The 27540-nt window shown below is 40.0% G+C and overlaps 1 protein-coding gene across 9 annotated transcripts in view; it reads right to left on the bottom strand.

The window, feature by feature from the left end:
- Positions 1 to 27540, bottom strand: part of LOC144313633 (ankyrin repeat domain-containing protein 26-like) — a 212726-nt gene that overhangs the window by 119266 nt on the left and 65920 nt on the right. For all 9 annotated transcript variants that reach the window (XM_077896684.1, XM_077896685.1, XM_077896681.1 and 6 more), the window contains 5 exons: positions 25129 to 25232; positions 11898 to 12012; positions 11567 to 11740; positions 4512 to 4618; positions 684 to 754 (listed from right to left, as the gene is read on the bottom strand). In XM_077896684.1, the coding sequence (XP_077752810.1) occupies positions 684 to 754; positions 4512 to 4618; positions 11567 to 11740; positions 11898 to 12012; positions 25129 to 25232 (571 nt within the window). The remainder of the gene's footprint in view (positions 1 to 683; positions 755 to 4511; positions 4619 to 11566; positions 11741 to 11897; positions 12013 to 25128; positions 25233 to 27540) is intronic.

The raw sequence follows: 27540 nt of genomic DNA, 5'->3' as shown, positions 1-27540 counted from the left end.
ATTGGTCTTTCTGCACACTAGCTAAGTTTTGCAGTTCTTATTGTTTGCCATTTGTGTAAAGGACCAGCAAGGTACTGCAGAGTTCCAGTTTTAAGGATAATGAGACAAATCACGCTATAATAATATTTACTAAATGAAATCCACTTGTAAAAGTCAAAATACCATTTGTATAACCAGTAATTTTTATAACATGTTTATAGAGGAAACATAAAACATACTAACTTGAAAATCTTTTTTCCTTATTTACACAAAGCTATCCCATAGGATTTTAAGTCTCATAACTAATGAGGGCACCTGGATGGCTCACTGGTTGAGGTTGTGATCCCAGGTTCTGGGATTGAGTCCTACATCAGGCATCCGTATGGAGCCTGCTTCTCCCTCTGCCTCTCTCTTTGCCTCTCTCTGTGTGTCTCTGAGGAATAAAGAAATAAATTCTAAAAAATACTAAGATAACGAATTTATTTTCAGACAATACTGCCTCATATTTTAAATTACCAAAAAGAACTTCTCAAATTCTGAATCCTAGACTATTAAGAAAGAAATTAAGAAACCAAACACCCATGCAATTTACACATCCGATTTGTTTTGTTTTGTTTTCATTGCTTTTTCATGATCAAAACTGCCTTACTCTGACTTCATCTATGTTAGGACCACCATAAGTAATTCACTCTAAAAAATCATACCTAGATCATGATTCTGTGAAGAATTTTCAGGTTTCATTTCTTCTTCATGTTCAGAAATTAGTTGGTCACTGCTACGTATAAGAAAGAGTGATAAACAATGAGACTTTTTTAATACTGATATGAAAAATATTTACCAGATATATCAAATTCTTAAGATTTTTCAAAGAATATCAGGGTTAACATCAAAACTTAAATTACCCGAATAGGTACTTCAAATTTGTTAGTTCTAAAAACTTTTATCAAGTATGTAATTATAATTAAAGGAGAAACAAAAGTAAGGTGAACCAGTCATGAGTTGAAGGCATTTTGCTCAGTAAACTAAGAGTTAGCCTGCCATAATGGAAAGTGTCTCAAATCCCAAAGTCCCAGCTCTAAAACCAGCAGCTTTTTGTTCTTAGACCAGCCACTTCTCTTCCACTCAAAGTCTTTCTCTATAAAACAGGAATCTTACCATCTTATATTACAAGGCTGTTAGGAGGATTTAATGAGGTATTATACCCAAAACGTGGTCTCTCAGGCAAGGTGATGCCCACAACTCTGGGAAGGGCAATATGAGACCTTCCATGACCTAATAAAAAAGGTATTCCACAGGAGTTAAAGCAAGCTTGGGGGGCAGCCCGGGTGGCTCAGTGGTTTAGCATGGCCTTCAGCCCAGGGCATGATCCTGGAGACCCAGGATCGAGTCCCATGTCGGGCTCCCTGCATGGAGCCTGCTTCTCCCTCTGCCTGTGTCTCTGCCTCTCTCTCTCTCCTCTCTGTGTATTCTCATGAATAAATAAAAATAAAATCTTAAAAAAATTAAAAAAATAAAGCAGGCTTCGGGTACAGATGTAGGAACAAAGGGGAAGGAAAGTCCAGTCTCTTCTTGTAGTATTATTTGAACTCCTTTAATAGTTTAGAATGGTCCTAACTAAAGTCTGCTAGCAGAAAAGACAAACAAAATCCTCGAAGGTTAATTCATCATGAAGGTCTGGGCTAATATATGGTTTCCACGTAAGGTTTTTGAGTGTGAAGGGAAGGGTGTATGGGGCTAAAGCCAGAAGGCCCAGCTGCCAGAACAGCATGCCGGTGGCTTTGGAATAGCAGCTGAGCATATAAGCATATGTAATAAACATAAAAGGGTTGTAAGTTTGAATTCTAAGTGTGGATCACCATGAGGACTGACGAATGAGAATCAGCAAGGGCATCCTATGAGCAAAAGTCAATCACGACTGGACTGCAGAACCAGTTTCAACAGCAATGTTGCAGGAACAGAATCAAAGGAAACCACAGAATGATGAGCATGTCCTTTTTTCCATCCAAAAGGCTTATGAAAGAGGACTGTCTCTCTGGTCTTAGGGAAACCCTTAGGTTCTCGGGAAATTCAAGGGGGAAAGTATAGGCGATAACCCACAAGGAAAAGTATAAAGTTTTCTATGAAACTGAACATCTTAGGACACAATAGTTAGTCAAAACAGACGTTGAGGTGGGTAGTTCAGTCAGTTAACCATCTGCCTTTGGTTCAGGTATGGCCTCAAGGATCCAGCCCTGTGTTGGGCTCCCAGCTCAGCAGAGTGTCGGCTTCTCCCTCTCCCTCCACCCCTCTGCCTCACTTGTGCTTGCTCTCATTAATAAATAAGTAAATAAATAAATAAATAAATAAATAAATAAATAAATAAAATCTTTTTAAGAAGCACCCAGGTATAACATTATGTGAACCCCATGCAGAAGGGTTATAGTTGGAATGAAACAGATACAGTGAGGATCCCTAAGGATAAAGGTCTCAAGAGTCCTGACATAAAGAACCCTGCACCCATTGCTACTTCTAACTAGTCTAGCCTTTTGCTTGGTTTCTGGGTGATGATAGGCTCTAACTCACTGCCACCCCAAAGTGCTGAATCAAATTATACCTTCTCAGCTGTTACCTAGGAAGTAACACTATTTTACTATATTTTAAACCTCAGTTGAGAAATATCTAGCATGTTTTAAGTTATTTTCATTTTTGAAAAAAGATTTTACTTATTTATTCATGAGAGACACACACATACACAGAGAGAGAGAGAGAGAGAGAGAGAGAGAGAGAGGAGGCAGAGACATCAGCAGAGGGAGAACCAGACTCCTCACAGGGAGCCAGACGTGGGACTCGATCCCCAGGCCCCGGGATCATGCCCTGTGCCCACGGCAGACACTCAACCGCTGAGCCGCCCAGGTATCCTAGTAATAACTAGCATTTTAATGTAAACTTACATATTAATACTATTAATAATAGCATATTCTTCTGCAGTCCATCCATATACATCTTAGGAAAACCTTCCTAAAGAGAAGACTGACTATATTTCATGGTTCATCTTTTACAGCATATTTTACAGCAAGCATAAGGGCTATTCTAAAATAACAGAGAGATAACTTCATCCTTAAGAACTCAGAGTATTTAAGCACCTAATCTGATATACTTCATCAGGGTAATATCTCACATGTTGCTACAGAATTGACCACTAACATGTCCAAGTGTTCATTTTTGTAAATTAACCCCACGGCTAAAATGAAGGGACAAAAAAGAAGTCTCTGGTTCCACTTGGGTATCATAGTAGAAGTTGCTAATTTAAAACCCTCTGATGAACAAGAAACTATGCCGAGGTCACTGATCTGAATAGGTGAAGGGTTTTTTAAAAAAAATTCCCCATTTTGTGACATCTGGGTGGCTCAGCGGTTGAGTGTCTGCCTTTGGCTCAGGGCGTGATCCTGGAGTTCTGGATCCTGCTTCTCCCTCTGCCAGTGTCTCTGCCTCTCTTTGTGTGTCTCTCATGAATAAATAAATAAAATCATTTTAAAAATCCCCATTTCTTCCTTAAACTGGTACAGTGTACCTCCAAACCACCTGGAGGCCAGGTCGGTATAAAAGCTATCTGTAGGCTTAAAACAGTAATATTCACACTAATGATAAGAAAACAGTCATAGTTGCAGTTAGTGATGTTAAGTTAAACATGTGGTAGGCACTAAATCACATGATTATATATATATATATATAATTATTTACACACAACCACCCTTGAAGGATATATTATTATCCTCCTTTTCATATCAGGATATGTATCTGGTGATGGTAAGTAATGTTTCCAAGGTCACATACCCAGCAAGGAGGCAAGCTAACAATTAAACCTAGTCTTCTGTGAATCTAAAGTCCATCTCTTTTCTCTTTATCACTCACCTATGATTTATCCTCATTAAAGGAAGAGTCTATTCACCTAAGGTTCTCTTTCATCCTTCAATCCATTCCAATTAAAAATGAAAATGATAAAACATACTGGACATGAAAAAGTATAAAAACTGATGAACCCAGAGTATCTGCTAATGGTAACCACTTCGGGATCATCTAACAACATCAGTATTCTTCAACAAAAAGTAATAAAGCAAAGTGTCATCCAAAAAAACAAAACAACTCCTACTTATGCTTATTGTATATCTTTTAAAGTATGAAATAGAATCTTAAAAAATATTAATAAAAGAGTTCAGATATCCAGAATTGTGTCATAAAGTAAACTACAAGTTGGGAGTCCCCATTATAAAACTAATAATATTAATATGAAACCCTTTTAATATAAAATCCGATGGCAAAAAAACTATTGCAAATGACATCAATCAATATTACAAAGAAATATGAATTCTGCTATACACTGTTCATGTTGGCCTGTCAGAAAAATTGCTTTCTACCTAAGAGATGACATCCTGACATTTTTCACTATATGACTATAACTTAATCATCTTAAGATAAAATTTATGACATGAGAAATTGTTACCACTCAAGACAAAATAGTAAGGTTTAAAAAACAAAACAAAAAAATACTCTACCTTTTAACCGTATCCCCTGAAAGTAGACGTGCTCCTTTTCCTACTAAAAATTTCACCATTTGCTCTTTGTTTTCATTTAGAGCAACTAAAACTGGTGTGAGGCCATCCTATAAAAGTGAAAAAACAACTTATAATTTATAAAATTACATATTTGCATGCTAAATTTTAAAATTTCTATACATTCTGTTAAACTTAAAACATATACTGTAGAAAGTAAAATAAAATTAGCCCCTTCCTTCTCACCACTCTGTTTTCACCACCTGCTCCTTCTTTTTAAAAGACTGCTTTCTCAGGGAGCCTGGGTGGCTCAGTTGGTCAAGCATCTGCCTTCAGCTCATGAGCTCAGGTCATGATCCCAGGGTCTCAGGATGGAGCCCTACCTTGGGCTCCCTCTGCAGCAAGGAGTCAGCTTCTCCCTCTCCCTCTGCCCCTCCCCTCCACTCGTGCTCTCTCTCCTGCTTGTTTGCTCTCTGTCTCTCTCAAAAACATAAAATCCTTTTAAAAAGTAAAATTAAAAAAAAATAGACCTCCACTACCTCTTCATAGATTACCTGAAGTCATTCTACAAACATTGCCTGGCTCCAAGAATCTTTGCTTCTCTCACATAATATACCATGGTACACTCTATTCCACACCATCTAAACCAAGAGCTTCTCGAAGGCAGGGGTGATTTTTTTAATCTCTGTATCTCCACTCTCTAAAACATAGTAGTGAATATTTAAAATATTGTTATTGATTTTAATGGATATCTCTGGAATAGTGTTTTTTCAATTATATTCCAAAGAATACATAATTTGCAAGAAGGAAGACACTGTGCCCCAAAAGAAAGATTCAATGATCATCTATGTTTGTGAAATACTCAAAACTGCACTATACATGTAGCACAAATGAACTCCATTTACATTTGCTCATCCCCATTTGACAATTCCTTTTTTTTTTTGGAGCAAACATTAATACTTGAGAAATAAGAGTTCTCAGGGATATAGCTTTAAGAACTTTCCAATAAAGGCGAGGGTTTTCTCCAGGTTGTACAAACTTGCTTGATTCTCTTCTATCAATGGTATGGGATCCCAGATGTCAACACAAAACACTGAGTCACTAAGGAGTCACTAAGGAGATGGACTCTGAATGAAAAGAGCTAGGTTTCAGGGTAGCTGGGTTGCGTAGCCAGTTGAGTGACCCTTGGTTTTGTCTCAGGGTGGTGGGATCCAGCCCCACCTTGGATTCTGGGCTCCCCTGGCACTCAGCACCAAGTCTGTTTAAGATACTCTCTCCCTCTTCCCCTCACCCAACCCCCCAAGACTGTGCATGTACAAGCTGTCTCTCTAAAATACGTAAATAAAGCTTAGTAGAAATCAAAAATAGAAAAAGAATAAATAAATAAATAAAAGAAATAAGCTTCAACTGAACATTGAATGCTTAATACTAAGTAGTTCGTGGTTGGGAAACCTGAGTGGCTTAGAGGTTGAGCTCCTGCCCTCAGCCCAGGGTGTGTTCCTGGAGTCCCAGGTTCAAGTCCCACATCTGGCTCCCGGCATGGAGCTTGCTTCTCTCTCTGCCTGTGTCTCTGCCTCTCTCTCAGTGTCTTTCATGAATAAATCAATAAAATATTTTTTAAAAAAATAAATAGTCCTTGGTCAAGGAGGGCACAAATGATGAGATGAGCGCTGGGTGTTATACTTTATTGTGGCAAACTGAATTAAAATAAAATTATAAATAAATAAATAAATAAATAAATAAATAAATAAATATCCTTGGACTTACTCCTATTATACAATGATAAAGCTTTATCTTAACTGTTAGAAAGCTCAGTATGAGATTTTTCTCATTTTTATCTTTTTGATTAAATTCAATTAAATAACATATAGTGTATTATTAGTTTCAGAGGTAAAAGGTTGTGATTCAGCAGTCTTATGTAACACCCAGTGCTCATTCCATCATGTGCCCTCTGTAATGTCCATCACCCAGTTACCCCAAACACCCATACCAACCACTCCAAGGACACTCAGGTTGGTTCTTATGATTAAGAGTCTCTTATGGTGTGTCTCCCTCACTCTGTCTTGTTTTACTTTTTCTTCTCTTCCCCTCTGATACTCTGTTTTGTTTCTAACATCTACATAATGAATATGACCATATGATAACTGTCTTCCTCTGACTGACATAGGATATTATGCTACGTGAAATAAGTATGAGATTTGGTCTCAATTATATTAATTCTGGGACCCGTAAGGCATATCCACTTCTAAAAATCCTCTTAGTATTCCAGTTTCTACTGTGATTACTATTTATAATTATTTTGTATTTTAGGCAAAGTGTAAATCAGAAATAAAAATATAACAGCTTATCAATAAAAATAGGAATACTGGAGGAGCACTGTGTTTTTATAGATTGGTAAAATGAATTTAAATGAAAAATCTTAATAACAAAAAAATTCTAATACTGGCTTACATAGATTATTTTTAGCACAATCAATAATACTAAATAATTTAATATTCTCTGCAATATGCTTAATATATCCAAATAAAATGGATTAACGTCATAGGACTGCAGATATTCCAAAAGGAACACGAATACAGTACATTTAAAGAAAAAATGGTTTTCAAAAAAAAAACTTTTAAATTTTAACTTGGAAAATTCATCCTGAGGTACCGGGTGACTCAGTGGTTTAGCATGGTGACCCGGGATCCTGGGATCGAGCCCACATCAGGGTCCCCATAGAGAACCTGCTTCCCCCTGTGCCTAGCTCTCTGCCTCTCTCTGTGTGTCTCTCATCAATTACTGAATAAAGTAATGAAAAAAATAAGGAGACAAAGAAACAGAAAATTCAATCCCAATCCTAAGAAATTAACATAAAATACAAAATATATATTATAAATTAATATGGAGTGTCTTGAAATCTTGAAATCTTTGTCAACATATACCATAAAACAGTAATTGTAAACTCAATGGTTATGGAGGCAAAGCAGGTGACACGAGTCAGTGAAGAACCTAGGCGGGGACACGAGCAAACTGGAGACACACGCCTCCTATAAAGGGACAGCCTCTGCACAGCATACCAAACAGCAGCATGGGCTCAAGGTACCAGAAGTGATCTGTAAGAAAAGCTCAAAATCCAGAGTTCTACATGCGTGCCATAATTTTAAATGTTAGCTCAACTGACAGTGGAAACTAAATACATCCGGGGGCCACATTTAGTCTATAGCCTACTTGTGTTTTTCTATTTGCTGTGACTGTTTCCAATGGCCGTGCGTAAAACAAATACTTGGACATCAAACCTTTCCTAAAGCATCAGGATCACGTTTTACCAACAAATTAGGCCCCACCCTCTAAGGAAAATTGCTGTGAAGACTCATTAACACCTACTGTCAGAATTTTCCAATGCTTGTTTCAACTACAATCTATTTGTATTTACTTCCCTCACATTGCTAACCGAACAGACAGGAGTTCAGAGGAATGCTGAAGCAAAGTTATTAAAACAATTACCATCTGTATTGTCACTAACTACATGCTGAATGTTTAACACAGTAGTGATTATGCACTATGCCAGGGCCCTATGAATTTGAAAGACATCCTAAGATAGTCTATCGCACAGCTTCAACTAAAAAAGAAGGTTCACGGATTTCTACTGCTGCAATTGGGAAAACCCTGCTTGTAATAATCAGAATGGTAGCAAAACACGTAAAATCTTTAAAGGGTCAGACTCTACTTATTAAAAGACTACTCATAAAGACTTCCCATCTGGGTGCCGGTGAATGACTGATAGCTGGAAGAAAAGGTAATTATTTTTCAAGCCAACAGAGATGACCAATAATTTTCATCTGTAATTCTCAAAGAGATACAGAGAGATGAAAGGCTAATGTTGGAGAGAGTGGAAGGAAGTAGCCAGTATCCAACTTCAGTTAAATCTCTTCCAGAGATTTAATATTTTTACATCTCTAAATTTGTATATGTATACCTACCCATTCAGTAGTTCTTAGCCAAGAGTTGTATCAGAATCTCAAAACCCTATTTCCAAATTTCTGCGTACACACGTTATTGGATTCACTCCATCGAAATCTTCACGGGACAGTTTAGGCTTGTAAATTCTTTTAAAGTTCCCTAGTTGACTGTGATTCACCAGCACAAGTCTAGCTGAGAAGTAGTACAGTACACAACCATGCCAGTCTCCTCTTTCACCTATGTGGCCAATTCTCCCTATCACTTGAGGATTCAGCCAAAAACAGAAATGAGTCACTTATCAAACCTGCATTCAATTTCCATGGCTAGAGGTAGAACAAGGACTAGTAAACTCAAAATGCAACTTGATTCCATTATTTACACACTCCTTACGTCCTTCCCATCAAGACATTCTAGATTTGCAAGCAGAGTTTAGACTCGTATCTAAGTGGCTATAGCTGCAAAATACTATACTGTGTTCTTTCCTCTTCTTGTCCACTTTTTTTTTTAAGATTTTTATTGATTTATTCATGAGAGATGAGAGAGAGAGAGAGAGAGAGACAGGCAGAGACACAGGCAGAGGGAGAAGCAGGCTCCTCCATTCAAGGAGTGCCATGTGGGACTCGATTTGGGAGACCACGGGATCATGCCCTGAGCCGAAGGCATATGCTCAATCACTGAGTCACACAGGCGTCCCTTTTCGTGCCCATTCAACCACCAGTTTACTGCCAATCTGATGTCCTTAGAGTCCTCCTAGAATTGATCTCTATATAAATTTACAACACACTCACTGGTTCGTGAGTAAGAATTACTATCCCTGAAAATTGAAGACTCCTTACCTAAACATAAACACTGAAGAAAAACAAACACAATCCAAAAACCTTGTCTTGATATTTCCCCTCACTTGCCAAATGTCTAAATCACTCTGCATGTTCCTGACTGCTTTCTCCTTTGCCCCTCTTTTGTCCCTCTTAAGTCAAGGCTGATAAAAGACAAGCTCTGACCGTGTTAATCAATCACTTTTTGATCAAATAGGAACTTCTCAACAGCAGCAAGATTTGATATTGTAAAATACACTTGTTTTGTGTTTTAAGACAAAGCCTATTTCCAAGGCAAATTTTGCTTTCCTCTGTTGTTTGACACTAAATAAGAAAACAAACTGGGTGAGAAAACATTTTTGAAAATAAAGTTTCAGAACACATTCTGTGTTCTCAAAAATATTTGCCATAAATACATAAAAGAAACCTGTATTCTCTAATGCTTCTTTAGAGGTATCATTATTTAGGGGCAACTGAGTGGCTTAGTCCGTTGAGCATCTGACTCTTGGTCTTAACTCAGGTGATGATCAGAGTTATAAGATCCAGCGCTGCGCCAGGCTCAGCACAAAGTCTACTTCAGATTCTTACTCTCTTTCTTTTCCCTCTGCCCCCACAACATCCCCTGCTTGTACATGCTCGCTCACTTCCTCAAAAATAAATAAAATCTCACGGCTGAGTAATACTCCATTGCGGACATATACCACAGATTACTCAACAATTAGAAACAAAAATACCCACCATCTGCTTCAACATGGATGCAACTGGAGGGTATTATGCTGAGTGAAGTAAGGCAATCGGAGAAGGACAAACATTATATGGTCTCATTCATATGGGGAATAGAAAAGAGTGAAAGGGAATAAAGGGGAAAGCAGAGAAAATGAGTGGGAAATATCAGTGAGGGGGACAGAACATGAGAGTCTCCTAACTCTGGGAACCAAACAAGGGATGGTGGAAAGGGAGGTGGGTGGGGGGTTGGGGTGACTGGGTGACGGGCACCAAGGGGGGGGCACTTGACGGGATGAGCACTGGGTGCTGTGCTCTTTGTTGGCAAACTGAACTCCAACTAAAAAAATTTTGAAAAAGAAAAAACTAAAAGATAAAATAAGTACATAAACCCCAGAGTGTGAGGTGAAAAAATAAATAAATAAAAAAGCTTAATTAAAAAAAGGAAGGCAGGAAGGAAGAAGTATTATGGTAAGCCTGGGGGGCTCAGTGGGTCAAGCATCTCTCTCTGGTTATGGTCACGATCCCACTCCTGACATCAAGCCCCGTGCATCAGGCTACCTGGCTCAGTGGGAAGGCCTTTTCTTTCCCTACCTCTGCCTTTCCTCCCTACTCTTGTTTGCTCTCTCTCATATAAATACAATCTTCAAAAATAAAAAGTGTTGTTATTTAAAGCAAAAGCTTAGACAGTTATTTCAAAATATTTTCATCCAGGAAATGTTTGAGCTTCCAAATATGAAAAATCGACCCTATCTATGGCACACAACAGTGTTTCTGCAAGGGCAGCGACTGAAGGTAATGCATGTCAAAGAAAACACAGGGAGACTGGCAAGTGTGGTCATCACCAGCTCCCCATGCACACCTACCACCCCACTGAGGAAATACATAGGCTGAGCAGGAGCTACTCTCCGGAATGGGAGGCCTCACCGTGGTACATGGCTGGCAGAGTGGCTACCAGCACAAGCAGACACCACCTGTAGGATGTCATGACCTGATCCCCCTGCTCTCATCTTCTGAACCTTAGGGCCTAGAGTGCCCAAGGCCTATTACAACCTGCTGCTTTCTCCTCCCATTTACATTCACCCAAGCTACTCCTCTGGGTCACGGTCTCCTACTCATCCCCAGAAGCATCCATTTCCTAAGCCCCTGCACACCTTTCGGCCTCCATCATCACCACACTCCCCTCTAGGCCTTCAATCCTTTGTGGGCTCTGAGGGCACCATCTACTCCCAGGCACAAAGGGGAAGATTTTCTTTCTGGGGTGGAAGGGTGGCTAGCAGACAGAATGTGGTCTTTCTATATGCATTACTTTTCTTTTTCACTCACTCTGCTTTGGTTTTGGAGTTGTTTCCATGATGACAGGACCTACTGTATAAAATTCAGTGTCGATGTCTTCATATATATATGTACCTATGTACATATATATGTACATATATATATAAACCTTTTGCAGCTATCTATAAATAAATAAATAAATAAATAAATAAATAATATATATATATATATATATATATATATATATATATATATATATATATAATGTCAAGTACGTTGTAAAAAAAAAAAGTTGACTTGTACCGTGTTTTTGGCCTCTATATTTGCGTTTTGTAAAAGCAGCTTCTCTGCTATTGAGACAATCCCTTCGTGGGCTGCATAATGGAGAGCTGTGTTGCCCTTGTTGTCTTTCACTTTAGGATCAGCACCGTGTTCCAGGAGAATAGTTACACATGCCTCTTCTTGGCATTGTATAGCCTGTGAGCATTACAACAAGAAACAGAATGTAAATTCTGGGAATTGAAAGGAAACATGCCACAAGTTTCACCAATGAGTTATGTTTAAATGCAACAAATGTTCATTCCAAGGACTTCAATCCAATCCACCTCAGGCAGACATAACTGTGACCACCCACCTTCACGAGAGCTGTCCTGTCTTCGCCATCACAGAGGTTAAGCTGGCAGTGCCGATCTACCAGGAGCTTCACCATATCTTCACGGCCAATGGCACAGGCCAAGTGGAGAGCAGTTCTGTGAGTGTGAAAGGACTTGTCAAGAAATTACAGTGTACCTTTTCAAAAATTGCAAATCAATTCATAGAATTGTAAATGTTAAATACTACATTATTCTCATGACTCCAAAACAAAGAATTAGTTTACTTTAGAAGAAAGTACAATATTTTTTAGTGATTTTTCACCGCTCTATTAAAAGAGCAGCCTATCTGATTAGGAAGAGCATGACCTCAAGAGGCAGCTCAACCTGGGTTTGATTCCCACTTTAACTCTGTCGCTTCACAGTGACCACTTAGCCTTATCGCAATTTCCTTATCCACAAAATGGGCATAAAATGTGCATAAAAATAGTTATCTCAGGTCACCTGTCTGGCTCACTCTGAAGAGCATGTCACTCGATCTCGGGAGCCAGGGGTTCGAGACCCCTGTTGGTTATAGAGGTCACAAAACAATAGTAATAATAAATAAAATAAAAGGTACTTATCTCATAGGACCTCTTGTCGTGATCCTTAAATGAGGATCCATGCAAAGTGTTTAGATACTAGTTCCTACCACAAATATTATTAAAGCTATTACTACAACTTACGAAGACTCACTACAATTAGGTAAAATGATCCAATTATGCCTACTTTGCAGCTACGTTTAAGGATGAGCAAGAATACTCTATTTCAATGATTCCAAGATGCTCATTTTGTCACCTTTTAATATCTCTGACATCGGAATCCAATTTCTAATTCAAAATGTCTTAAAACTATAACTGGCATGATTTCTAAAAATTTCTTCTTGGTACATAAATAGTGGGGCATCATACAATCTACAGTGTGCCTGAAGTGAAAGAATGACATATACAACAGGTCTGTTGCACTTCTAGTCCTATGCTTGGAATTACATTGTTCAAGAACTAAAATAATTTTCAGTAGGTGAAAGCACATGACGGGTAAAAGAGACCACAATAGCAAAAGAATATTTTTAAGTAATTCTTAGTTTGCTTTTCAAGGAAGTTTGAGCCAAAGGAAACTCAGATTTCAAAGAAACAGGCACAGCTCATTTTATCTTTTTTGGAGGGGGGTATGTGGGGAAGCTCATTTTATTAAGCATTTCAATTAATAGAAAAATGTTTAGAATCATAGAAATCAAGTATTTCCAAGTACCAATATTAGTATTTAGTATTATTGCAATGTCAAAAGGGCAGGTAAAGGTAATCTTTTACAATTTCTGATCTTCAGAAATGTTTTCCTTTGACAGGAAGTTCCAAGGAAAAGCTTCAGGTGAGATTAAGTCCTAATACTTCCATTTAAAATTTCTCACCTTAGGGGCACCCGGGTGGCTCAGTTGATTGAGTGTCCAACTTTTGGTTTTGGCTCAGGATGATCTCAAGGTCGTAAGACGGAACCCCACATTAGGCTCCATGCTCAGGGTGGAGTTTGCTTGGGTTCCTCTCTCTCCCCCTGTCCCTCCCCTTTCCCATGACCCTCTCTCTCCCTTTAAAATAAATACGTCTTTTAACTTTTACAAAATAAAATAAAATCTCTCATCTTAGGAGTGCCTGGCTGGCTCAGTCAGTAGACCATGTGTCCTAAAACGTCAAGCCCCACGTTGGGTGGAGAGATTACACTTAACAATGAAAGCTTTAAAACCGGGATCCCTGGATGGCACAGCAGTTGGGCGCCTGCCTCTGGCCCAGGGCGCGATCCCGGAGACCCGGGATCGAGTCCCACATCGGGCTCCCGGTGCATGGAGCCTGCTTCTCCCTCTGCCTGTGTCTCTGCCTCTCTCTCTCTCTCTGTGACTATCATAAATAAATAAATAACTAAAAAGAAAAGAAAGCTTTGAAACCTAAATACATAAAATTTCTCATCTCGTTCATACTGGGCAACATGAAATCTTTTTAAGATTGAAAAGATCCTGAGTAGACTATGTCTGCTACGTAACCGGTGTTCAGGTTCTGTTTGAGAAATAAATGGACTGAAGAATAAATACATTTGGAGAGTTCAATAGTTTTTAAAGATTTATCTATTTCTTTGAGAAAGAGAGAATACATGAGTGCGGTGAAGGGCAGAGGGAGAGGGAAACAATCTCAAGCAGCCTCCCCATTGAACATTGAGCCTGACGGGGGGCTCAACCCCACAATCCTAAGAGCATGACCAGAGCCAATATCAAGAGTCTGATGCTCAACAAACAGCCACCAAGGCACCAGTTATATTTGCTACTTTTTTTCAGAAGAGGGAAACAACAAAAGTTCTATAAGCTATCACGGTATCATTTGTATTTTTTATTTTCATGAGGATTTAACTAAAATAAAATTTTATTGTTATTTACTTATTGCTTGTTATAAAGCTGCACATAACAAAATCATATGTATATATTTAACGTATGCATAATAAAATCTACAATACAGATAAAAATATTCCCCTGAGTTCTGAAGAGGCTAAAGGTTGTCAGAAAATACCAATCCTCGCCCATCAATTTTTTTTTTTTAATAGAAAGAGGGGTACCTGGGTAACTCAGTCAGTTAGGCATCTGCCTTTGGCTCAAGTCATGAACCTCGGGGTCCTGGGATCGAGTCCTACATCATCAGGCTCCCTGCTCCACGGGGTTTCTGCTTGTCCCCCTGCCCCTCCCTGCTGCTCATGTGCCTGATTTCTCCCTCTCAAATGAATCAATGAAACCTCTTAAAAGTAAATAAATAGAAATTCTTTTTGCCTACACAAGATTCATATTCTTGCTGTTCTCCTGGATTACTTCATTGATAATAAAACTTTGTTGGAATTTTTATATACCTTTTCCTGTAGAAATCAGACTTTTTTTTTAAGAAACAAGAAAAATTCACTTACAATCCAAATGTTTCAAGATAACTAATTTTATATTTTTCACATCTTTTTGGCCAACACAAAACCATTGTCTGCTTATGTGTTTGTATCATCAAACCATTTTTCCCCTCATTTAATGATCCACTAAAGTACAGCTTTGCATGTTAATGTGTATCAATTATCTCTGCCACATTCAGTGGTCACATAGTAGTCCAGCCTATGGATACACTGCCACTTATTTATAAAGGCCATTAAATGAGTTCTTAATATACCGCTATTGTAAATAGTGCTGAGAAAAGCATATAGTATATTGTTTATCTTTAATTATTTACTAAAGATATTTTAAATTAATAAAATTCATGGGTAAAAGGAATACATATTTTTCAATTGGGACTTAACCACCGAACTATCTGAAAAGTCAAAAACAACTTTAACCAGGAGTATGAGTACCATCATTCCTTATCTTCACAAAGCCTGCAGATGGAAAATGGGATTTTACTCCTTTTTTATTTTAGATTTTTTTTTTTTTGACACAGAGAGAGCACCAGCAGAGGGGAGGGGCTGAAGGAGAAGCAGATTCCCCACTGAGCAGGGAGCCTCACCAGGGGCTGAATCCCAGGACCCAGAGATCATGACCCTGAGAGGAAGTCAGAAGCAGCCAACTGACTGGGCCACCCAGAGACCCCCTATTTCATTCCTTTAATACCTTCCCTGTAAAACATATTCTTTTGTATCTGATACACATATGTTGTAAATATTTTGCAAGGACATTCTCTTTTATTTTATTAATATTATTTTCTGATATACAGAGAGTTTTAATTTTTTATGTGGCTGAATCAACCTCCAGAACTCTTGCTTTTATTTTATTATTATTATTTTTTAAGATTTTCTTTATTTGTGAGAGACACAGGGGGAGAGAGGGAGGCAGAGCACAGGCAGAGGGAGAAGCAGGTTCCATGTAGGGAGCCCGACGTGGGACTCGATCCTAGGTCTCCAGAATCAGGCCCTGGGCTGAAGGCAGCGCTATACCGCTGAGCCACCTGGGCTGCCCGAACTCTTGCTTTTAAAGTCATTCTTAAGAATGGTCTTGGTCAACATAAAAAATGGGCATAGAAGCGTTCATGTTTTCTTCTCTTGTACTGTATTTTGCATATTTAACATTTTTAATCTGTATTCCATCTGGAACTTATTTTTATGAGATAAAATTCTAGCTAGTTTTCTCCAAATAGCAGATATGTCATCAACATTATGAATGATTCACCTTTTCCTACTAATATGAAATGTCACCAGCATCAAGTTACAAAGTCTTAACATATACTTAGGTGTTTGGCATTTTCTTATCTGTTCCATTCATTTATCTGTCTTTTCAGCTGTTAGTCAACGAAAAATTTGAAGAAATTTAAGGTACATTTTAATAACTGGAAGGTATTCTATAAAATTTTTTTTTTAAGTTTTCATTTTAGTTCCAGTTTGTTAACATACACCGTTGTATTAAGTTCAGGTGTACAGGGCAGCCCCAGTGGCGCAGCGGTTTAGCGCCGCCTGCAGCCCGGGGCGTGATCCTGGAGACCCTGGATCCAGTCCCATGTCAGGCTCTCTGTATGATGCCTGCTTCTCCCTCTCCCTCTGCCTGTGTCTCTGCCTCTCTCTCTCTGTCTCTATGAATAAATAAATAAAATCTTACAAAAAAAAAGTTCAGGTGTACAATATAGTGATTGCAAAATTTTTCTTAATTTTATCACAATGAAAAGAACAGAGACCGCACGTATAATAAGCTCAGAATTTCTAAAACCATAACGTTTCTATTGCGTCATGGAATACTGATAAACACGGGAAGAGTACACATTTTCAGAAAAATGAGACTTCCTATTCACAGTCAGAACCATCTACCCATTTCCAAATCTCCTTCCAAGGTCCCTCAGTAAATAATATAGGTACAAACTGTACACAGATAGAAGTCAGATACTGCCCTGTATCCAAAGTAATTCTGGGAATTACTTCTCTCAGCATGCACTCTTTAATAACATTGGTATAGGATGTCCATTAAAAACAAACTACTACATATACGTAATTTCATTTCTTTTTTTAAGATTTTAGTTATTCTGAGACACAGACAGAGAGGCAGAGACATAGGCAGAGGGAGACACAGGCTCCGTGCCAGGAACCCGACTGGGGTTCCCAGGACCCAGGATCACAACCTGAAACAAAGGCAGATGCTCACCCACTCAGCCACCCAGGCGTCCCCTTAATTTCCTTTCTACTACTGTTGAAAATCCGTTAAATCACATCAAAACTGTCTGTAAAGCGCTCCCTACGGAGATACGAAGGGGTCCAAAGGCAGCTGAAGACGTTTTGTTGCTCAGTGGGCCGGAGTAGACCCCAGGTAAGGTTCCACGACCTAGGTACGTGCTGCGGGGCCACCAGAAGAAAGACGGCCAAGCGCCCTGGGTGGTCACCCAGGGCTCAGCTCTCCAGACTCAGGCCAGCAAGGTGAGTGCCTCTCCCCGACCTCCTTGCCTCCTCCCCGCCAGCTGCAAAGTCCCTATCACCTGTTCCTCTGGTCTCCCAGCAACAGAATCCCCTGCCACTTTTGCTTTGTGGATCTTTCTGAGACCTGTCTGGGATGTGGTACCCAGGGCCCAGGTTGGTGAGTTTGGTACCACTCAGATGCCGCGGGCTGGGCGGCCCTCCGCCGCCCGATCTTGAAGCCCAAGGGCAGCTCGCCCCTCTTACCCGTGAAGCTAAACATGGTCTTCATCGCAAAGCTTTCAGGCTTCAGACACAGGTTTTCGCCGCCTCTACAGCTCAACACTTAGTGCTGGAGATAAGCCAAGCCGGCCTCGCGGCAACGTCCCAGCAACTGAGCACCGGGGTCCAAAATCTCTCTCTGCAGAACAAATGTACCCCGGCAATGCAGCTAAACACAAATGCGCCTGCGCACCTCAGAAACTGGCGTCACTCGCCTGCTCACAAGGAGCCCATGGCCAAGAGTGCCCAAAGCGCATGTGCCAGGAGGCCCAAGCCTCTCAAATCTCCGCGGCCCCTTGAGCTGGGCTGGCTTCCCCTCAAACGTTGCCGGGATGGCTGAGCATTATGGGACATTTGCAAAAGACTCTGGGGTGTGGAAAAGCAGTCTTCCGGGCCCCTGAGTGGCTCAGTGGTTGAGCGTATGCTTTCAGCTCAAGTCCTGATCCTGGATTTTGGGATCAAGTCCCGCACAAGACTCCCCCGCAGGGACACTGCTTCTCCCTCTCCCTGAGTTTCTCATGAATAAATAAATGAAATCTCAAGGAAAAAAAAAAAAACGTAGTATTTACATACGACTAGGGCTAGAGTGCATGAAAGCACGTTCCCCCAGAATACTTCCCTAACGAATGCTCTCCCTCAGTTTATTCCTCTTCCACATCCCTCGGGACCCCTGTCAGTCTCCATGGAATGCAGCGGATGCAGCCAACAGAAAACTGTTCTCATGGTCAGACTTGGCAATGTGTATCATCAAGTGCAAGCTCACAAGGGGAGAACAATTCACATTCCCTAGATGAAATGAAAACCCGTTTCTGCATGCCTCCTAATCCTCCCATTTGGCCCAGCCTTACCTTTACATTTTCTTTATTTTTAGTTTTTGCTGCTATTCCCCAATTGAACCTTTAATCAATCCAAGATTTAGTTTGCAGTGTGGTGCAACATTTAAGTTTTGTTTTTTTGTTTTGTTTTTTTGTTTTTTTTTCTGAGAGAGAGAGAGGTACAGAGGGTGAGGGAGAGAGACGGAGGAACAGGAGCTAAAATCAACAAACACGAAAAATAAAAATAAACAGAGGCTTAACCAACTGAGCCACACAGGCTCCCGCGCCCCAACATTTAAGAACTCTTTAAAAAAATAGCTATTTGCTTCTAAATAACCCATCTTTTCTCACCTAGCTTAAAATGCCACTTTATCATAAATTCTGTTATGGTTTTCTTTTTCTGGGTTTTACACTGGATTCAATTGACCAGTTGCCTTGTATCAATCAGTACTCTAGTATTTTAACTGCTTTATACATATGCTTTAGTATCCAATGCAGGTCCATAGTTCCCCTTCTTAATCTTCTCCTTCAGTATTCTCTTGGCGATATTTACCTCTATGCTACTGGAGATATATTTTTAATCACTATGCCAAATTTAAAGAATTCATGGAGAGAATTTGTAATTAGGTTAAGAGAATTAATGTTAACAGAATCAATCTCCCTGAATCAGTGTATTTAGATGTATGTTATGTCTTTGTGCCTAAGTCTTATTTGACATCCCTCCTTAGCTTCCAGGAGGTTTTTTTTTTCCCTTATGTAAATCCTGCATACACTTCGTGATGTATTTATATCCTGGCTTTTTCTTTTTTCTAATGAAGTGATATATTTTCTGATTATAACTTCTAAGTGGTCACTCTTTTGATATCTGTATATTTATTTGGTAATGAGAATAAAGCACATTTTAAACTACATGCTTGTTAACAAAAGTTGGCAGTTTCTCGTAGATACTCAGCGAAGGCACGAATTGGATGGGAAAGATTTCACCAGAAAGATATACATCGAAGAATGGTATGATGTGGTTGAAAAAAAAATCAAGTAAAATGCAAACAGGATAGGCTGTTCATATTTATGTGTATGTGATACACACACACACACACACACACACAGAGGCTGTATACGAATGTCTACAGAAACTCCTTTGAATGTGGTGGTAATTGATCCATTAATTAATTACAACTGGACTACAGGCGATATTCTGGGTGAGGCAGATAGAAAAAAGCAGGAGCAAACCCATGACAACAGCTAATACAAAACTAGCTACCCCTAAACTCACCAGATTCCTATTACATTTGTTAATGATTTTAAGGATTAACCAAAGTAGGAGCTGCCCCTGACTGGCTTAGTTGATAGAATATGCAACTCTTGGTCTTGGGGTTGGGAGTTTAAGCCTCCTGTTGGGACTATAGCCTGCTTAGAAAAGGGAGGGGGTGGGGGCTTAGTCAGGCATCTGCCTTCAGCTCAGATCAGGATCTGAGGGTCCTGGGATCAAGCCCCGTATCAGGCTACCTGGTCTGTGGGGAAACTGCCTCTCCCTCTCCCTTTGTTGCTCCTTATCCTTGTTTTTTCTCTCTCTGTCAAATAGATCTCTCTCTCTCTCTCTCTGTCAAATAGATCAGTAAAATCTTTAAAAAAAAAAAGAAAGAAAGAAATTGACCAACAAAACCTAACAGAAGCCACTGTTGGCACAAGATGCACCAGCAAAATTGGGAAGTTTGGTGTCTGTTTTTACAGCAAGACAAACGCATAGATAGAAGTGTAGGCACTTATTTCAGAGGCCATTTAATGCCATTTTGTGCATGTAGGTCGCATGATTTGACAAGAAGTAGTTTGGAATGAGCAACCTAGAAACTAAGGGGGTCTGCATCTTCAGAAACTGCTGCTGGAATGAGCTACAGAACTCTGGAGACCACTAGGGTCCCTTCTGAGAGGGTGGCTAGTTCCAGGGCAGATCATGTTCATTGGTGGAGGAGCAATGAACAAAAACAAAGGAACAACAACAAGAAACCATTTCTTGGCCCTATTCAGCTTAGCTAGACCAAATGGTATTGGTGCGTGTGAATGATTGCAACTATGAGCATCAAGCATTTGTCTCTTACAGGTGTCAGCTAGAAAATTATCTTTTGTCCCCTTAGAATTCCCCAGGGTGACTTATGAGACCAGTAGAGGCTCTGTGTAGTGACAATTGACTAGAAGACTGACATTTCCTAACGCAACCTCCGATGAGAGGCAACGGCATTACTAGGCTATAAGGAGACAGGAACTCCACACCAGGACTCCAGGTAAGTTGAACAATTTGGTTGACTGTAGTGTTTTTGTATAGATCAGAGATACTCAAAGAGTATATGGTAGTCCAACTCTGAGCTTCTTTGTTCCTTGGTCGAATGCTAGGTGGATCCCCCAAAGACTTTCTCACAATCACCTGAAACCTAAGATTTCCAATTCCCAGACTTCTGTGGAAAACCATTTCGGATCTAGAACAGACATCCTCTAGAAAGTTCCTGATTAGAACTCCCATCCCCATGAGTCTCATGTATGTCCTGGTTCAACTTTGCTGCATACTCATTTGGTAGTTATACCAATGAAAATAACAAAGTGTTAGAGTAATGTATCTTTTATGATGAAAAGCAACTGAGATATGAATGCTTTACCAAATCCCTTAGCTCAGGTTTTCCAATTCTACTTCAGGGCTGTCATGTCTCCTCCTTTTAAGAGTTGCCAAGAAATTCACCACACACTTTCCATAGGGGCACCTGGCTGGCTCAGTCCATTAAAAGGCTTCGTTAAGGGAATCCCTGGGTGGCTCAGCGGTTTAGTACCTGCCTTTGGCACAGGGCGAGATCCTGGAGTCCCGGGATCGAGTCCCACGTCAGGCTCCCTGCATGGAGCCTGCTTCTCTCTCTGCCTGTGTCTCTGCCTCTCTCTCTCTCCTCTGTGTCTTTCATGAATAAATAAATAAGATCTTATAAAAATAAGGCTTCTTTAGCTCAGGTCAGGATTCAGGGGCCTTGGGGTTGCCCTGCCTCCAGCTCTCTGCTCAGCAGGGAGTCTACTTCTCCCCCTTCCTCTGTCTCCACCCCCATTTGTGTTCTCTCACACTCAAATAAATAAAAATCTTTTAAAAACAACCAACAGTTTTTCATAACTGTTTATTCATTCCTTTGGATATCTCTTCCCTTGCAGTCCACTCTATCTACCGAGGAAAACTGAATTTATGTCGTAATTAAACTATGATGAGAATTTGAGGGCTCCAGTGTGTTGAGGATGATCTGGGCCATAGTCTACTAAAAATCCCTGACCTGGGAGAACCACCTCAAAGGGACCACAAAATTAAATCAGAAACGTGTACTGAAAACCTGTATTCTGGCATTGTGGGAGTCAGTGAGGGAACAACAAACATGACATTGCGGTGTTCATGGAGTAGAGGCGAGTTTAATGCCACATTTAGGGTGAGCACAAAGGGCCTACGGAGTCATGTAAAAATAAGGGTAGTGACTCAGGGATGGATGCACAGGAAGAAGCAATATCAAAGCTAAAACTTAACGAGTAGGGGTTAGCCAGTGAGAGGGAGAGAAGCACATTCCAAAAAGAAGGGATAGTGTATCAGTGAGGATCCAAACAAGAGACAAACCACTTAGTAATTTCAACAGGGAACGTTTAATATAAAAAATGATGAACTATAACAGGAGATCAACTATAAAGATGAGAAAAGAAATCCAAATACCCTAAGGTGCAAGATTACCCAAGAAAGGTTACCCAAATGGGTAAATCCCAAGGCTGGGATTCAGGTCTCATTGAAGGAGATGTCGGAACTGCAGTCAGAGTTGCCCGGCCAAAGCTAGTCCGTGCTACAAAGCATGCAAACAGGAACTACCCTTCAGGAGTGCAGGGGGTCCTGTCTGATAAATGGATGTATAGGGAGGGTCAGGGAACAATGAGCCCACCGACAAGCAGAGCAGTGCAAGGCCTCCAGTGTATCATATGCACATGCAGAAGGATGCAACAAACCCCGTAGGGATACAGCAGAGCTAAGACTAAGGACTGGATGCAGAGAGTGAGTAGGGTGTCAACAGCATTTGCTAGGGGCATGGTATCCATTTTAGAAAGGTCACTTGCTGAGGCCCGGAAAGCATGCTCTGGAGTGCAAAGCTGGGAAGAGTACTTCTGATGCTGGTGAAGCGGGGTTAGCAAGGGAGGAAGAGAAAGGAAGGAGATAGGAAGAAGAGAAGAAGAAGGAAAGGAGGAGGAGAAGGAGACGGAGAACACAAAGACGATGAAGATGAAGATGAAAGAAGACGAAGAAGAAGAAGAAGGGAAGCAAACCGGAACATGGGCCAGGGCCAGTGCTCAATCTCCAGGCTAACAGGAACAACCCTCTGGGACACAAATGAGTTGAGGTTGGTAATTGGATGCGCAGAGGAAGTCAGACATACAGGACTCAAACTTCTCTGCCATCCATCGTGCTTCAATCACACCTTCTTTAGCAACTTTGGACCCCCCCTCCCAAGTTACCTCTTCTGTGGTACTGTCTTCAGACTTCTCTGTCCCACCTTCTCATTACTATCTCATCATCATTTAGTAATTCTTTATATTTACTTCCACTGTTTAAAATACTATGTCATATCTGTCTTCTGATTGGACCCAGACTAATATAGAGGCCAGGGAGTTGCACTCTTTGGATTTGTCTTCTAGAGGATCTACCATAGAGAGCACAGTTGAACTGCAGCTCAAAATGTAGACAGCTGCTACATTTTCATATCCACCATAGCACTCACACCAAGGCCTTGTGTCTCTGCTAGGCTGTGTCCAGCCAATGACTTAGCACAGAAGGAATACTAAAACCAAGTCATTTCTGTCTCCCGTAGGACCCCTCTACAGGCAAGCTTCTGATGGGGACTCAAGATCAGAAAACCCCGAGGGCCTGTGCTCTGATTCTCCAACAGGGGCTTGCCCTGAGATCCACGGTACAACTTTTCCCCACCACTGACACCATGAATAGCATAGGGTCTACTGGATCCTGCGACCAAAGCAGTGAGGACTCCTAAGCACAGCCTGCACCTGCTGCACAATTCATCTGCTCTGAGACCACTGAAGTCTTGCATTCCTTAGTTTCACCAAGGTGTATGGATGAAACGAGTACTCAATGTAGGACAAGGTTTCCCAACCTTGTACCATGGACATGGTGGATTGTTGTGGAGGCCTCTCTTGGGTATGTTTACCAGCACTCCTGACATCGACCCACTAGATGCCAGCAACATCCTCAGTTGTGAGGATCGGAAATGTCTCCAGACGAATCTATTGTTAGCAGTGTCTATAGCTAATAATACTGCATTGTATACTTAAACTTTGCTAAGAGGGTAGAGCTTATGTTAAGTGTTCTTACCAATTAATTAATTAATTAATTAATGAGACCAGGAAGAGACTTTGGGAGGTGATGGGTAGGACTATGGCTTTAAGGCATTGATGATTTCACAGAGGTCTATACTTATCCACAAACTCACTGAATTCGATACATTAAGTATGTACAGCTTTTGACATGTCAAAAAACAGGTCTCCAGACACTGCCAAATGCTCCCTGAGGAGCAGAATTCTTCTCCCACCACCCCACCCCCAACGCATTGAGAATTAGTGGCGTAAAATATGCTACCTCCAGAACCCAAAGAGGTCTCCCAGTTTCTGTCTTTGTGAAAAGGTATTCAAAATGTGGCAATTTTTCTTTCACTCCTGCGAGAATATCCTGGCATGCCCACTGGATGCCTCAAAACTTCACGGATATGTCAATTCATGCCGTCTTACCAAGGGCCCAAAGCGTTATAGCCTCTTACTGATCCTCATGTCAAATTAGCATGGTGTCAATATGATAGGCCAATGAGATTCTGGGGATGTTCAAATGGTCTAGCTCCATGAGTTAATAAAACGCTGAGGCAAATTAAATGAATGAACACTTTGCCTATACTCTATGAATATGAACTATTTCTGATTCACTAGCGGACTAGAAAAGAATGCATTTGCCAAATCAGTGGTGACACATACCATGTACCTGATGTCTTATCAATCTGTTCTGGAAGCAATAAGAGGCGCACAATAACTATGACTGGAATTACTCTTTGTTTAAGTTGACAGTAACTACAGATATTTGCCACAATCTATCCTGTCTCTGAATGGGCCAGACTAGTGAATCAAGCAGAAATGTGATAGAGCTCACCAGCCTTTCATCCTTTAGCACTATCCCACTGCACCTCTGCTAGGATGCAGGGTTGTTTTTGGTATACCCTACCAAATGAAGGCTTGGAGACAGTTTCAGAGGTTTCTGCTTGGACTCTCTAAATTTTTTTTTCTCAGTTATATTTCCTTATTCAGGAGAGACACAGAAAGAAAGGCAGAGACATAGGCAGAGGGAGAAGCAGGCTCCCTGCTGGGAGCCCTATGTGGGGCTCAATTCCCAGACTCTGGCATCAAGCTCTGAGCTAAAAAAGAAAAAACTCACAATTTCAACAAGAAACACTTTTAGCTACTGTAAAATCATACAGAAAAAAAAAAAAACTATTGCAAATGACATCAATCTATATTACAAAGGATTCTGAATTATACTATACAATGTTCTTCACCTTGTCCTGTCAGAGTAATTGTTTTCTACCTAACCGATCACATGCTGACATTTTTCACTATACTTATAAATACTCTTCTTATTAAGTTAAACTTTCCGCCTTGAGAAATTGTTACCACTCTCGACCAAATACTAAGATTCACAAAAAAAAAACCTTACCTTTTAGCGTAGTCAACTGCATTTATATTTGCTTTTTCTACTAAAAATGCCACCATTTTCTCTTTTTTTTCATTTATAGCAAGTAAAAGCGGTGTGAGGCCATCCTGTAGGAGTGCAAACAAAATTTATAATTTACAAAATTACATATTTGGATAATGAATCGTAAAAATTCTGAACGATCCTGTAACTTAAACATGTAACATAGAAAGTAAATAAAATTAGCCCTTTCGTTCTCAGCCCTCCATGGTTTCACCAGCTGCTCCTTCTTTTTAAAATACTGCTTTCTCACGGAGCGTGGGTGGCTCAGTTGGTCAAGCATCTGCCTTCAGCTCATCAGCTCAGGTCATGATCCCAGGGTCTCAGGATGGAGTCCCACCTTGGGCTCCCTCTGCAGCAAAGAGTCAGCTTCTCCCTCTCCTTCTGCCCCTCCCCTCCACTCGTGCTCTCTCTCCTGCTTGCTCACTCTCTGTCTCTCTCAAAAACATAAAGTCTTTTTAAAAACTAAAATAAAAATAATAAAATAGACCTCCTCTTCCTCTTCAACAGATTACCTGCAGTCATTCCACAAACTCACTTCAAACATTGCCTGGCTCCAAGAATCTTTGCTTCTCTCACAATATATATCATGGTATACCCTAGTTATTTTCTTCTGCACCATCTAAACCAAAAGATTCTAGAGGGGAGGGGTTATTTTTTATCTCTGTATCTCCACTCTCTAAAACACAGTAGTAAATATTTAAAGTATCGTTACTGATTTTAATGGATATCTCCGGAGTAGTGTTTCTTCAATTATATTCCAAAGAACACATGATTTGCAAGAGATACTGTCCCCCAAAAGAAAGATTCAATGATCATCTATGTTTGTGAAACATTACAAAACTGCACCATACATCTAGCACAAATGAACCCCATTTACATTTGCTTATCCCCATTTGACAATTCCTTCTTTTGTAGCAAACATTAATACTTGAGAAACAAGAGTTCCCAGGGATATAGTTTTAAGAACTTTCCAATAAAGGTAAGGGTTTTCTCCAGGTTGTACAAACTTGCTGGATTCTCATCTATCAATGGTATGGGGATCCCAGATGTCAACATAAAACACTCCAGCTCCAAATGAGTCACTAAGGAGATGGACTCTGAATGAAAAGAGCTAGGTTTCAGGGCAGCTGGGTTGTGCAGGCAGTTGAGGGACGCTTGGTTTTGTCTCAGGTGTGATCTCAGGGTCGTGGGATCCAGCCCCACATTGGATTCGGGGCTCCCCTGGCACTGAGCACCAAGTCTGTTTAAGACACTCTCTCTCCCTCTCCCTCTCCACCTCCCCCACCCCCACAAGCCTGTGCATGTGTGTGCTGTCTCTCTAAAATGCATAAAGAAACCTTTTAAAAATTAAAAAGAAAAGTAAATAAATAAAAATAAAAGAAAGAAGCTTCAAATGAATTTTGACCACTTAATACTAAATAATCTTTGGTTAAGGTGGGCCCACAATGAGATGAGCACTCGGTGTTATTCTTTATGTGGGCAAATTGAACTCCAATAAAAAATTGTGGGTTTTTTTGTTTAAAATAAAAAATAAGAACAATAAAATATTAAAAATAAATAACTAAATAAATAGTCCTTGGACTTTCTCCTATTATACCATGATAAAGTTTTTTCTTAACTGTTAGAAAGCTCAGTATGAGATTTTTCTCATTTTTACCCTTTTATTCAAATTCAGTTCCATATAACATACTATTAGTTTCAGAGGTAGAAGTCAGTGGTTCCTCAGTCTTATGTAACACCCAGGACTCATTCCATCATGTGCCCTCCTTAATGTCCATCACCCAGTTATCCCATCCTTCCACTCCACCCCTCCAGTGACCTTCAGTTTGGCTCCTATGATTAAGAGTCTCTTAGGCTTTGTCTCCCTCAGTCTCTCTGGTTTAAGTTTTTCTCTTCTTCCCCTTCTCCTCTGTCTTGTTTCTTAAGTTCCACATATGAATGAGATCATATGATAATTGTCTTTCTCTGACTGACTCAGGGTATTACGCTAAGTGAAATATGTCAATGAGATTTTATTCTCAACTATACTCATTCTGAGAACCTAATGCACATCTACTTCTAAAAAAACCGGTTTGTATTCTAGTTTCTATTATCATTGCTATTTTTGATTATTTATAATTTAGACTAAGTGTAAATCAGAAATAAAAATGTCATGACTTACCAATAAAAATTCTAATACTAGATGAGCACTGGGTGTTTACATGTTGGGAAACTGAGATTAAGTAAAAACTATTAATCACAAATTCTAATACTGCTTTATACGGATTATTTTTAGTATAATAAAAGCTACTATGTAAATTGAGTATTTAGGGAATAATACCAAGGAGAAAGAGAATACTGTCTGGAATATGCATAATCTATCCAAGCAGAACC

This window comes from Canis aureus, chromosome 5 (assembly GCF_053574225.1).
Source record: "Canis aureus isolate CA01 chromosome 5, VMU_Caureus_v.1.0, whole genome shotgun sequence".
NCBI lineage: Eukaryota > Metazoa > Chordata > Mammalia > Carnivora > Canidae > Canis > Canis aureus.
This window is presented reverse-complemented; position numbering and strand designations above follow the sequence as displayed.